The sequence below is a fragment of the Glycine soja genome, chromosome 7 (genome assembly GCF_004193775.1).
Source record: "Glycine soja cultivar W05 chromosome 7, ASM419377v2, whole genome shotgun sequence".
Classification (NCBI taxonomy): Eukaryota; Viridiplantae; Streptophyta; class Magnoliopsida; order Fabales; family Fabaceae; genus Glycine; species Glycine soja.
Window position 1 is genome coordinate 39433696 of NC_041008.1, and position 12870 is coordinate 39446565.

Consider the following 12870-nt stretch of genomic DNA (forward strand, 5'->3'; position numbering starts at 1 on the left):
TCCTAAAGGCATCAAGAAAAGATCAATTAATGTTCTCAAAATTGGACTAGTCATCAAACAGTTAAAGACACTAGTTTAAAGATTAATGATTCAACTGGGTTCGAACTGATTTTAATAAAACATTTTAACATAATATCCTAGTAATATTTAATAGAAAATAACATAATGTGCATACATTGATAGTAATAAAAACTAAACTTCACTTGAAACAATCATAAGTTATAATATTTTTTTTTAAAACCAAAACGATATTATTTTGAATTTTTTTTTAAAAACAAAATAGTTTTAAGCTAAATCGGTTAAAACACCAAGTTTTATCAGTTTAGCGGTTTTGAGCAGGTTTAAGGACGCAACAGTTTTTAGGAAGCATTAGATCGGACACGTGATTGGTTTTTGTTTGAACCGGTCGGTCTGGTCTGGGTTTCAAATCAGGGAAAAGATAGATAAATAGTAAGATTTAATAACATACTTTTTGTCTTTTAATTACTATTTTTTATTTATTTTATTTTAGGTTAATCCTCTAGTTATTAATCAAAAACATTGTGTAGATTCAAGTGAAGTTAAATAGACTCAAATAATTTAAGTAAGATATTCTATTTGAGTTTTGCAGATGAAAGTGATTGGGAGGAAATTTCTACTAAACATGATCAACTAGTTAATTGATACTTCACAACTACAACAACATAGTAACAAAAAAAGCATCAAATAAATAAGCATTACATTTGGATTTTTCATATATTGAGAGATTCATAGAATCATAATGAGGCTAGGTGAGGTAGAAAGGATTCTGTAACAATCTCAATCTAGACCAATTTCCCGGATGCAATTGACTACCACTGTAAAATGCGGAGGGAGCAATTTCTTAAAAGCGTTTGGGAGCAAGACGTATGGAGGATAATGTAAAAGGAGTATATTTTGTACGTACTTTTGGAAAATAAAAATCAAAAGAGTGTACTAGTAATAAAGGGGAGTGTAATTCGTAACTCCTAAATAAACTTGGCTAATTCTCAACAACAACTACAGGCCATCCACACTTATTCCTGTTAGGGATAATTCCAAAACAGTTACTAGTTTGTTAGTAGTTGATGGTGGTTAGTTAGTTGTTTTAGTCTATATATAGACATATGGTTACGTGTAACAAAAATACAATATAGAATAACAGAAATTTCCTTCCAATCTTTCTCTCTCACAAGTTCATGTGTTTAGATTGATTTCTTGTTTCTTGTTTCTCTTATTTTTGCTCCAACAAATTGGTATCAAGAGCATTGGTTCATGATCTAGGGATCACTCATTCCTTTCATCTGTTTTCATTTTGATTGTCGCTGCGTTCATGGGGCCAACTGGAGGAGCAAACTTTCCGGCGAACTTTCCAATGTTAGACGGCAAGAACTGGGATCGATGGCGAGTCTAGATGAATGCATTGTTGGGATCACAAGATGTAAACGACATTGTGGAACAAGGATTCCCTAATCTTGCTAAAGGGGCAACTGAAGAACAACGCGCCACGTTCAAGGACAACAAGAAGAAAGACTGTAGAGCTTTGGTTCTCTTACACCAGTGCATAGATGATGCACATTTTGAAAAGATCTCCAATGCAAAGAATGCGAAACAAGCATGGACAATTCTTGAAACTTGTAACAAAGGAGGGGAGCAACTGAAAAAGGTCCGGCTACAAACTCTTCGCCGCCAATATGAATTGATGCAAATGGAGTCAAATGAAAAGATAACTCAGTTCTTTAATCGGATTATCTCTCATACCAATGCCATGAAGGCATGTGGTGAGATAGTTTCTGACCAATCTATTGTTGAAAAGATATTGAGAACGCTAACCCCAAATTTCGACCATATTGTTGTGGCAATCGAAGAATCCAGGAAGCTAGATGAGTTGAAGGTAGAAGACCTTCAAGGCTCACTTAAAGCTCATGAGCAGCGGCTCATGGAGAGATCCACAGAAAGGTCTGGTGATCAGGCTTTGTTTGCTCACAATTCTAAGAAAGGGAGCAATGGTGGAAGAAATGGATTTCGAGGAAGAGGAAGGGGCAGAGGTTCCAGAGGTGGAAATTACAAGAACTCTCAATATCAAGATCAAGAAAGATCTGATCAAGACAAGTCAGAAAACTCAGAAAGAAGAAGTGGTAACAGTCAATGGAAAGGTGGAAGAAAGATAGTGGATAGAAAGAAATTGAAGTGCTTCAACTGTGGAAAGCTTGGGCATTTCTCTACTGAATGCAAAGCCCCTCCCACTCAGAATGAAAGCAGAGGAAAGCAACATGATGAAGCACATTTGACTAAAAAGGATACCGAGGTAAAGTTTGATGACCAACCTCTCTTGCTTATGATGACTACAAATTCTGATATGAGTAGCTGTAAGAATAATTGGTATATAGATTCAGGCTGCTCTAATCATATGACTGGAAATAGAAACTGGTTAATTAACTTTGATGAGAATAGAAAGAGCACAGTCAGATTTGCTGATAATAGATCAATTCAAGCTGAAGGAGTAGGTGATGTGTTGTTAAAAAGAAGAGATGGTAAGGATGCTATGATAACTGATGTGCTGTTTGTACCAAAGATGGATACTAACTTGATCAGTCTAGGGCAACTCCTAGGGAAAGGCTTCACCATAGGATTTCCAAAAGGCTTTCTGGAAATCTATGATCAGAATGAAAGGCTGGTCATGAGAGCAACTATGGCTTCAAACAGAACCTTTCAAGTTAGTCTAACAGCAATGGAAACTCAGTGCCTGAGTGCTACTTCTTTAAATGAGGAATCTTGGTTGTGGCATCAAAGACTAGGGCATCTTAATTTCAGAGATTTAGGAACCCTGAAATCAAAGAATATGGTTCTGGGATTACCATCAATTCAGACACCAAAAAAGATCTGTGACAATTGTTTGATCAGAAAGCAATCAAGAAATCCTTTCAGCTTATATACTGCTTCCAAGGCCAGTGATTTGTTGCATGTTGTATATTCCGACGTGTGTGGTCCTTTTGATGTTGTTTCACTTGGAGGCAATAAATACTTTGTCTCTTTTATTGATTACTTGAGCAGGAAAGTTTGGATTTATCTCATCAAACTCAAAAGTGAAGTCTTTACTGTGTTCAAACAATTTAAAGCACTGGTAGAAAAGCAATCAGGAAGGAAACTGAAGATCCTCAAAACGGATGGAGGTGGAGGATTCAACACAAGTGAGTTTGACATGTATTGTACCGATCAAGGTATAGTGCATGAAGTCACTGCACCTTATACACCCCAACATAATGGGGTTGCCGAGAGAAGAAACAGAACTATACTCAATATAGTGAGAAGTATGTTGAAAACAAAAAATCTACCACACAGTTTTTGGGGTGAAGCTGCTACTACTGTTGTCTATGTGCTAAATAGGTGTCCTACTAAGAAGCTAGATTCGATGGTACCCGAAGAAGCCTGGTCTGGATTGAAACCTTCTGTCAAACACTTTAAGGTATTTGGCTCTTTATGCTATAAACATATTCCTGATCAGAAAAGGAAGAAGCTAGACAGCAAGAGTGAAACAATGATCTTTATTGGCTACAACCCCACTGGTTCATACAAATTGTATAATCCAGTGACTAAACAAGTGGTGTATAGTAGAGATGTTCATCATGTGGAAACAGAAGCTTGGAACTGGTCTAAGGATAGTATTACTCCTATGACTAGTTTGAACTTGGATTGGGAAAATGACATTTCTGATGATTCAGTGAGGGAAGAGGTTGCTGCTGAGGTAAATCCCAATGCCTTAATTCCTAATGATGATCATTCACCTCCACGTCACTTACATGTAGAAAGACCACAAAGACAAAGGAATCTGCCATCCAGACTTAAAGATTTTCAATTATATCAGGCAAGTTCAAGTACTGTGACTGCAGAAAATGACTTAGCACAACATTTGGTGATGTTAGCTGATGCTGAACCCTTGAGTTTTGAGGAAGCAATATTAGATGGTAAATGGAGAGAAGCAATGAATGAAGAGATTAAGTCCATAGAGAGGAATGGTACTTGGGAATTGATCGATTTACCAATTAACAAGACACCAATAACTGTTAAATGGGTTTTTAAAGTCAAGCTGAAACCTGATGGCACAGTGGCAAAATACAAAGCCAGGTTAGTGGCAAAAGGCTTCATGCAGAAGGAAGGACTTGATTACTCAGAGGTCTTTGCACCAGTGGCTAGGCTGGAAACAGTAAGACTATTGGTAGCTATAACTAGTTGGAAAAGTTGGAAATTATGGCAATTGGATGTAAAATCAGCGTTTCTAAATGGTCCTTTAGAAGAGGAAGTATATGTACACCAACCCCCCGGCTTCATCAGTAAAGGTAATGAGGAAAAGGTGTTGAGATTAAGAAAGGCGTTCTATGGGTTGAAACAGGCACCTAGGGCCTGGAACAAGCGAATTGATAAATTTCTCTCTGACTCTGGTTTTGAGAAATGTTCAGTTGAGCATGGTGTGTATGTCAAGCTTATTGACCAGGATCAGGAGGCATTGTTCATTTGTTTATATGTAGACGATCTACTCATAACTGGCAGCAACTCCAAGAGAATTGAAGAGCTGAAACAGAATCTGAAAAATGAATTTGAAATGACTGATTTAGGAACCTTATCCTATTTTTTGGGCTTAGAATTTCAGCATTCTAAGAAAAGTCTATTCATGCATAAGAGAAAGTACTTACTTGAAGTACTGCAGAAGTTTAATATGATGGACTGTAATGTTTCACTTACACCAGCTGATGTGAATTTGAAGTTGGATAAGTGTGAAAATGAGGCTGCAGTGGATGGAACTGTATTCAGACAAATTGTGGGAAGTCTAAGGTATATTTGTCATACAAGACCTGAGTTAGCATTCAGTGTTGGGATGATTAGCAAATTCATGAGTGATCCTAGGCACTCTCACATGGTTGCAGCCAAAAGAATTTTGAGATATCTTAGAGGTACACTGAATATGGGCATTTTATTCCCACATCAAGATGAGAAGGTTAGACCACATCTTGTGGCTTATTCAGACTCTGATTGGTGTGGAGATGTTTTGGACAGAAGAAGTACCATGGGATATATATTCATGATTGCTGGTGCACCTATATCCTGGAGCTCAAAGAAGCAAAGTGTTGTAGCTCTTTCAACATGTGAAGCTGAGTATATTGCGGCATGTTCAACTGCTTGTCAAGCTTCATGGTTGTCTTCTCTGCTTCAAGAACTTGGAATCATTACTAGAATGGCTATTGAATTATTAGTAGACAGTAAATCTGCTATTGATCTAGCAAGGAATCCAGTCTCTCATGACTGAAGCAAGCACATTGAGACTAAATTTCATTTTCTGAGAGATCAAGCGGCTAAAGGAAAGGTTAAGCTAGTGCATTGCAGAACTGAGGTTCAGCTAGCTGACATAATGACTAAGGCTTTGAAGGCTGACAGATTCAAGGAGCTGAGAAGGAAAATAGGCATTCAGAGTTTAAAGGATTAAGAAGTTTTGTTCAGTAAATATTGTTGTAATGTTCTTGTTGTTAATTCACTGTTTTTGAATCAAAAAGGGGTGTTAGGGATAATTAATTCCAAAACAGTTACTAGTTTATTAGTAGTTGATGGTGGTTAGTTAGTTGTTTTAGTCTATATATAGACATATGGTTACGTGTAACAAAAATACAATATAAAATAACAAAAATTTCCTTCCAATCTTTCTCTCTCACAAGTTCATGTGTTTAGACTGATTTCTTGTTTCTCCTACTCAAACAATTCCTACTCAAAACTAAAATAAATTAGCTAATTCTCAACAACTAGAACTTGACCTTTCTCAACTAATCCCGTTTGTGCATGTGTTTGATATTGCAATCAAAATGTAGCTGTGTTACTTATACACGTAACATCATTTAATACTGTCACAGGTTCCTTATAAATGCAAACTATTCATATATTGATGATCGTATATACCTTTCGATAGAAGTAGGATTGTCTGCATTTGAAAAAACAAATTGCAGGAACATGAATTTGTAATTCAACGCCTTATATTTAAAGTTTTGTAGTATTATTATTGGATTGTGTGGCTAAAAATGTTATATATATATGAGTGATCTCTTACAATATCATTTCGATATTGCATAATCAATGCTATGCAGTGAAAGGACTTGGCAGGTTCCAGAACAAACAGTTGATGAAGTTCAAATCAAGTTGATCGTGAACGAGCTGCCCATAAATAAATGTTATAACTTGATTTAATCCAAATTAAGTTATGCAAGACAAATTAAGTATCCAGTATACTTATTTCATCTGTAACTAGTAATATGTCGCCATTATTCTGTTATTTTTCAATTTAAGTAACATTCAAATAATATAAAATGCAAAAATGATTCAAAATTATAAGATAAATAAATAAATAAATATATATATATATATATATATATATATATAATTTAAATAAAAAAATAGAGTTGATTTAGGGGAAAAAAAGAAAAAAAAAACAAATATAATCATTCAAAAGTACAAAATATTAAGATTTATGATGAGAAATAAAGTTTTAATATAAAATGAAAATCTTAAAAATAATGAAAGTTTAGATTTGAGAAAAAAAATTAACGTAAAGGAAAAATATAAAAATAATTAATTGATAACTTTGAAATTTAAATATATACATATATATATATATAAGTATATAACTATATGCTAAATAAAAATAAAAGTCAAGCATTATAATAATTAAAGCGATAAAGTATGATGAATATTGTCTTCAAAGTTAAGGAATATAGATATAGTTTCATCTTATATAATTTGTTAATAGCATTTTTTCAATGAGAAAGAAATAGGAAAAGATGAGAGGAAAATAAAATAATATTAATAATGTAATTAATAAATAAAAATAAAAACATTAATTATAAAAAAATGATATAAAAATTTATTATAAATACATGTTTATATTTTCTTTAATTTTTCTCACGTATCATTAACCATCAAGCATACGGTGACATGGGATTAATTGCGCCTTTTGAAAAGAGTCACTAAACTAAGTTGTCAGTTAGGCAAAAGGAAGCATGATTGCTTTAGCAACAGTGAACTATAAGTGTAATTAAAATTTCTGATGAAAAGTTATATATTTGTGTATTGACAAGATTGTTCACTATTTTTTGAAGATCAATCTTTTCCCAAATGAAAACATATGCAAAATTGATATTTTACAACGTGTTTTCAAGGTTGGTGGTGCAGAAAACGTCTTTGTTTACAATGCAATGATACTTTAATAAATATAACTTGTATTTCAACGGCATTTTTGTTAAAAACGATGTCAAATTCGCTTTACAAAAACGGGTCAATAGGCACTTCCTTGTATTCTATTATTCAAAAACGATTGTTATAAACACCGTCTTTGAAATTGAAGCAATTTAATTAATTTCTTTTTCCCTCATAAAATCATATACCCTAGCCCTCGTCTGAGTTGCTTCCTTTCTCTCTCTTTGTCTTAGTCGATTGTCTCCATAGTCTTTCCGGCACCTCCGTGGTATTATTTTCATTTTGCACTACACTTTCTCAAGAGAAATCATACATCAGAATTGAAGAGCTTATTCCATCCTTAATTGTGGCAAGTTGTTTTAGTCCGCCTTAGATGAATAAATATATGTTAATTATTTGAAAAACTTTACTATTTATACAATAAGCGAAAATGAATTATATAATAACACTGCAAAAAAAATTATTCAATCACAAATAATAATATATAATAAATTTATTAACTTTTAAAATAATTATCTTAAAAATTATTTAAAAAATAATTTGTATTTTGATAAAAATATAAAATTATTTTACTCGTACGTATCCATCAAACTCAGATAAATATATGATGATACCGAACTTACACAAAATTATTCTTCATCAATATACAGTCTTAACAGCACCAACAAAAACACTAACCTTGTAAGAAATTAAGGCTGTTAAAGAAGCTGCGAAACTTGTGGAAATGTTGGGTGAACTTTCCTCAACCAATGCTTACCCAAAAGCTCTTACTAGGGATGGACAAATTGTGAAATACCCCATAATTTTGAGGGTTGTTTTGGTCATAAAAGATCAACACGGTGGTAGTTCACTCTCCACAACATCCGCAAGCCCTCTCGGTTATTATATATACAGATAGATTGATAGATATTCCAAATCTTCATTCCATTGTTGAGGGTCATCATTGATATTTATTCTGGTCCATCCCTTGCTCATCCTCATAGCTATCATGGAAGCCTCTAACTCACATTCGTTTCGCTCTCGTGTGCACCTTTTTGTGCTTTTCTTGTTATGTTTTGTGGTCACAATTGAAGCTAATTTAAAGAAGAAGGTCCCAGCCTTTTATGTGTTTGGAGACTCCACAGTAGACTCAGGAAACAACAACTTCATAGACACGGCTTTCAGAAGCGATTTTCCTCCCTATGGTAGAGATTTTGTTAACCAAGCTCCCACGGGAAGGTTCACAAATGGGAAGCTTGGCACTGATTTTGTAGGTATAACATCATTATTCATGTTCTTAATTTGCATGTTAAATATGGAGAAAAATGTGTTTTTAGTCTTTATATTTTTGGTAAAATATAATTAAGGTTTCTGTACTTTTATATTGATAAATTTAATTTTCAAAATTTTAAAATGGTGTGTATTTAGTCTCTTTTATTTCTAAGTTTTCATTATATTTTTTAAAGTTATAATATCAATAAATTGTTAATCCCATTGATACTAATTTCGATCTACTTATACAAAATCTCGATTTAAGTTGTGAAAGAAAAAAATTAACATGTAATCGAGAGAAAAGATTTTTCTAGAAGTGATTAGTCAGTTATACAAAGATCAATTATAAGCAAAATTAGTGAATATTTCATATAAATACTATGCTAAAATAATTAAATTCACAATTTTTTAAAATTTAAGAATTACTTTTAATGAACATACAAGTATCTTTAACCTTTTTATCATTTGGAGATTTTTCTTCTTCAAAATTATCAAATGGTAATACAACTTTATAAACAAGTCATAAATTTTAATGACTTCACTTTATAGAGTTGTAATTATTTGTATCATTTTTTTGTAAAAGTTATATAAAGATTTATGATTTTTATTTATAAAATCATAATTTCTTTTTCGATTTATCCTAAATGAGAATTAATTAAAAAAATATACCTCCATTTGATCAATAAAAAATTAGCATAATAATAAAAAATATATATATCTTCTTGATCACCATTAATCAAAAGTATAAGAGCTAAATACATATTTTCCCTTAAATTTTATCAATTGGTATGTATTTGCAAAATGATATCTCATTATTGCTTGGTGATGTAGCTTCATATTTAGGCCTAAAAGAGTTGGTGCCACCATATTTGGATCCAAATCTCAGTGACAAAGAACTTGTAACTGGTGTCAGTTTTGCCTCTGCTGGTTCTGGCTTTGACCCTCTCACTCCAATGCTGGGAGTATAAGTCTTTCTCTCTCTACTTTCATTTTTCTCCGTTATGCGTGTCCATTAATATTATTAACAGCTCAACACTTATTATGATCAGCTTCACCACTTCAATATTGACAGTTTAACACCAAATAATAAGGGCACTTGGAAATGACAGTGTCAGGCTTTCTTCTGTATCATTTTATCGTATATATGCCTCAAATGGATGGCATAGGTTTTTAGTTCATGCAAAATATAACAAGGACTCTCTCTCTCTCTCTCTCTCTCTCTCTCTCTCTCTCTCTCTCTCTCTCTCTATATATATATATATATATATATATATATATATATATATCGGTGCTTGTTAGAATTTTTGCAACACTTGTTATATATTCATGCATGCGCTTTTACTTATTCACTGATCAAAGCCTAATTACAGAAGTGCTGAAATTTCATATGGGTGTCTAAATATGTATTATGTAATCTGATAGAATATTTATGATACCATGTTTTATATTTTTGTAGAGTATACTGTATCATGTATAGTGGTTGTGTCATATTCATAGAACATACATATTTTCACACTTTCTGTTCGTATAAACATTTTTAATTTGTCGCTATTATGTGCTAAAATAGAAAGTGGAAACTGACATATATAGGATTATATTCTTAACTAATTTTCTGTTGTTTTGTCTGGGCAGAATGTAATTCCAATAGCAAAGCAGTTGGAATATTTCAAAGAATACAAACAGAGGTTAGAGGGTATGCTTGGCAAGAAAAGAACCGAATATCACATAAACAATGCTTTATTTTTCATCAGCGCGGGCACAAATGACTACGTCATTAATTATTTTTCGTTGCCAATACGAAGAAAGACCTACACCACCCCCTTAACCTACGGGCACTTCTTGCTTCAACACATAAAAGATTTCATACAGGTTTGAATCTGATCTCCCATGCATGCTTCTTTTTCTTTTGGTATATTATATATAGAGAGACACATGCATAGCATGTTTGTTTTGTAAGATTTATTTATATTAATCCATTATATCTTTGTAATTTGTTTGAAGACAAGTTCGATTGGTATATAACAACAAATTGTGAACGAGTGTGACAGAAAATGTGCAGACATTTAGTTTGCCTGATCACTTGATAATTAATAGGGAGACTGAAAATATGTTTCCCTCGTATCATATTGCCTTTACCCAAAATGCCCCTACACCACTAATTTTATGGGGGGAAAATAAGAGAAAAACTTAAACAACTTCATCAAGCAATTGATGAATATATATTTTAATAAACTTTTTCATTCTTCTCTTTTTTTATCATTTTTAATTATTTTAAGTAAATCAATTAATTTTTTATATATTAAATTAAAGTAATACATAAATAAACTCCACAACTTCTCCCGTAATATTATAAAACTGGACAACAAAACAGGATACAAATTATAGGACTCATCAAAAGGTAAAAAAGAAACTACAATTTCTCTTCCCAATAAATGATGCTGATGCGGTAAATATGAGATGTACTTTCCAATGTGTCCAATGTGTCGTTCTTAGAGTTGCTATTGAAAAGAACAATTTATGATTGCATATGCCCTTATATATAATTCGCAACATTTATATTTTTATATCATACTCCTTAACCCCTTTTTGAATAGTATGAAAAAAAATATGACGCAAAAATATAAAACATCGTTTGGTTTAAGAAGTTTTTTTTTTCATTTTAGTCACAAAAACATCACATTATTTTTATTTTATTTTCCATTTTTAAATATTCTTATAGAAAATAATGAAAACAACATTGTTTTCACTTTTTTCTATACAAACTTTTTAGAGCATAAAATAAAATAAAAACAGTATTTGTAATTAAAAGTGAAAATAAAACAAATATCTTTTGAATTAAATTATTATTCTATTTATAAATTTAATTAAATAAAGTGAGAAAAAAATCTAACCGTGCAAATGTTAGGTTTGCGTTGTAATAGTAAGCTCTTTTTGCCCTTGTCAGAATCAATGACTTTTTTGAGTTTTCCATACCAATGAAAAATAGAAGGTGAGTAGTTAGTCTTATTAGTTACAATGCAGATAAGGTAGCTCAGAAAACCAAGAAAGCATCAAGCACACCTTAATCCAACAAACGTTGAAATCACAAACCTCACATCCTAAATCTTCCTAACCCAGATATATAGAGGAAAAGTTGGCAATTACTGTTTTATAGCTCTTAATTAATTAAACTTGTACATGTACACTCACAAACTATTGGTAAGAAAAAAAATTGTACAGCTTTATGCTATTTGTGGTTAGATTAACTAATATACTTGTTACCATTAGGGTCGGCTTATATAGCTAGTGGTGAAAGATTCGGAATAATATGCATCAATTTACAGGTTTAAATTTCTTTGTGATCATTGTGTTAAAAAAAAACTTATATACTTATTGTCATATTAGAATTTATGGAAAGAAGGTGCACGAAAAATAGCTTTGGTTGGAGTACCTCCAATGGGATGCTTGCCGATCATGATCACCTTGAATTCCCATAATGTATTTCTCGAACGTGGTTGTGTGGACAAGTATTCAGCGGTTGCAAGAGATCACAATATGATGCTTCAACAGGAATTGTTCTTAATGCAACTAAATTTCTCTAATAATAACCCTGCCAGTGCTAAAATCTCTTACCTCGACATATATGGACCCTTGGACGACATGATTCAAGCGCATCAAAATCTAGGTAATTAAATTAAGTAGACAACTTTAATCCCTTGATTGGTTATATATATTTGTTCATATGAGGAATTATACATATATGTGCCATCTATACACCCTTACCAAATTTGATAACCTTATAACTAATTAATTTCTTTACGTGTTGTACATTGTGGTAGGTTTTGATGCGGTTGATCGTGGCTGTTGTGGAAGTGGTTACATCGAAGCAACTTTTTTGTGTAATGGGGTTTCATACGTGTGCTCTGATCCATCTAAGTTTGTCTTCTGGGATTCAATACACCCTACGGAGAAGGCATACTATGACCTATTTATGGCAGCCCGTCCCAAAATTGATGCCCTTATCAATGGCTAGGGATATATATTCTTTTTGGCCCCCCTCAATTTGGTCATTAGAAATTTATAACAAATAAAGGCTTGCAGCTTTGTACCAAACTAAAAGGAATTATTGGAAAATAGAAAGAAAAAAAAAAGAACAAAGTTCTTTTGTACTGTATTATTTTGTGTACAAACACCCTTGTTTGTCTTGCATCATTTTAATCGGTATAATTAAACTATGGATCATATTAATTAGTATGCTTAGAATATTGATTAAAGAATTAAAAGGAAAAAATATTTATTAAAAAAATTATGAATAGTATAATTTTTCATCTTTTAATAAAAACAATTTCTTCATCAATATTTTTGAGACTCTGATTAATATTTTTCTTGAACTATAAAACCTTGGTAGTT

General features: G+C 32.3%; 1 protein-coding gene across 1 annotated transcript; it reads left to right on the forward strand.

Moving 5' to 3' along the window:
* The first annotated feature begins 8147 nt into the window (after positions 1-8147).
* Positions 8148-12634, forward strand: LOC114419601 (GDSL esterase/lipase At5g45960-like). The gene is made up of 5 exons (XM_028385318.1): positions 8148-8483; positions 9313-9443; positions 10114-10350; positions 11866-12145; positions 12300-12634. The coding sequence occupies exons 1-5, from the start codon at positions 8219-8221 to the stop codon at positions 12491-12493; spliced, it is 1107 nt and encodes a 368-aa protein (XP_028241119.1). The 5' UTR covers positions 8148-8218; the 3' UTR covers positions 12494-12634.
* The last annotated feature ends 236 nt before the right edge of the window (positions 12635-12870 follow it).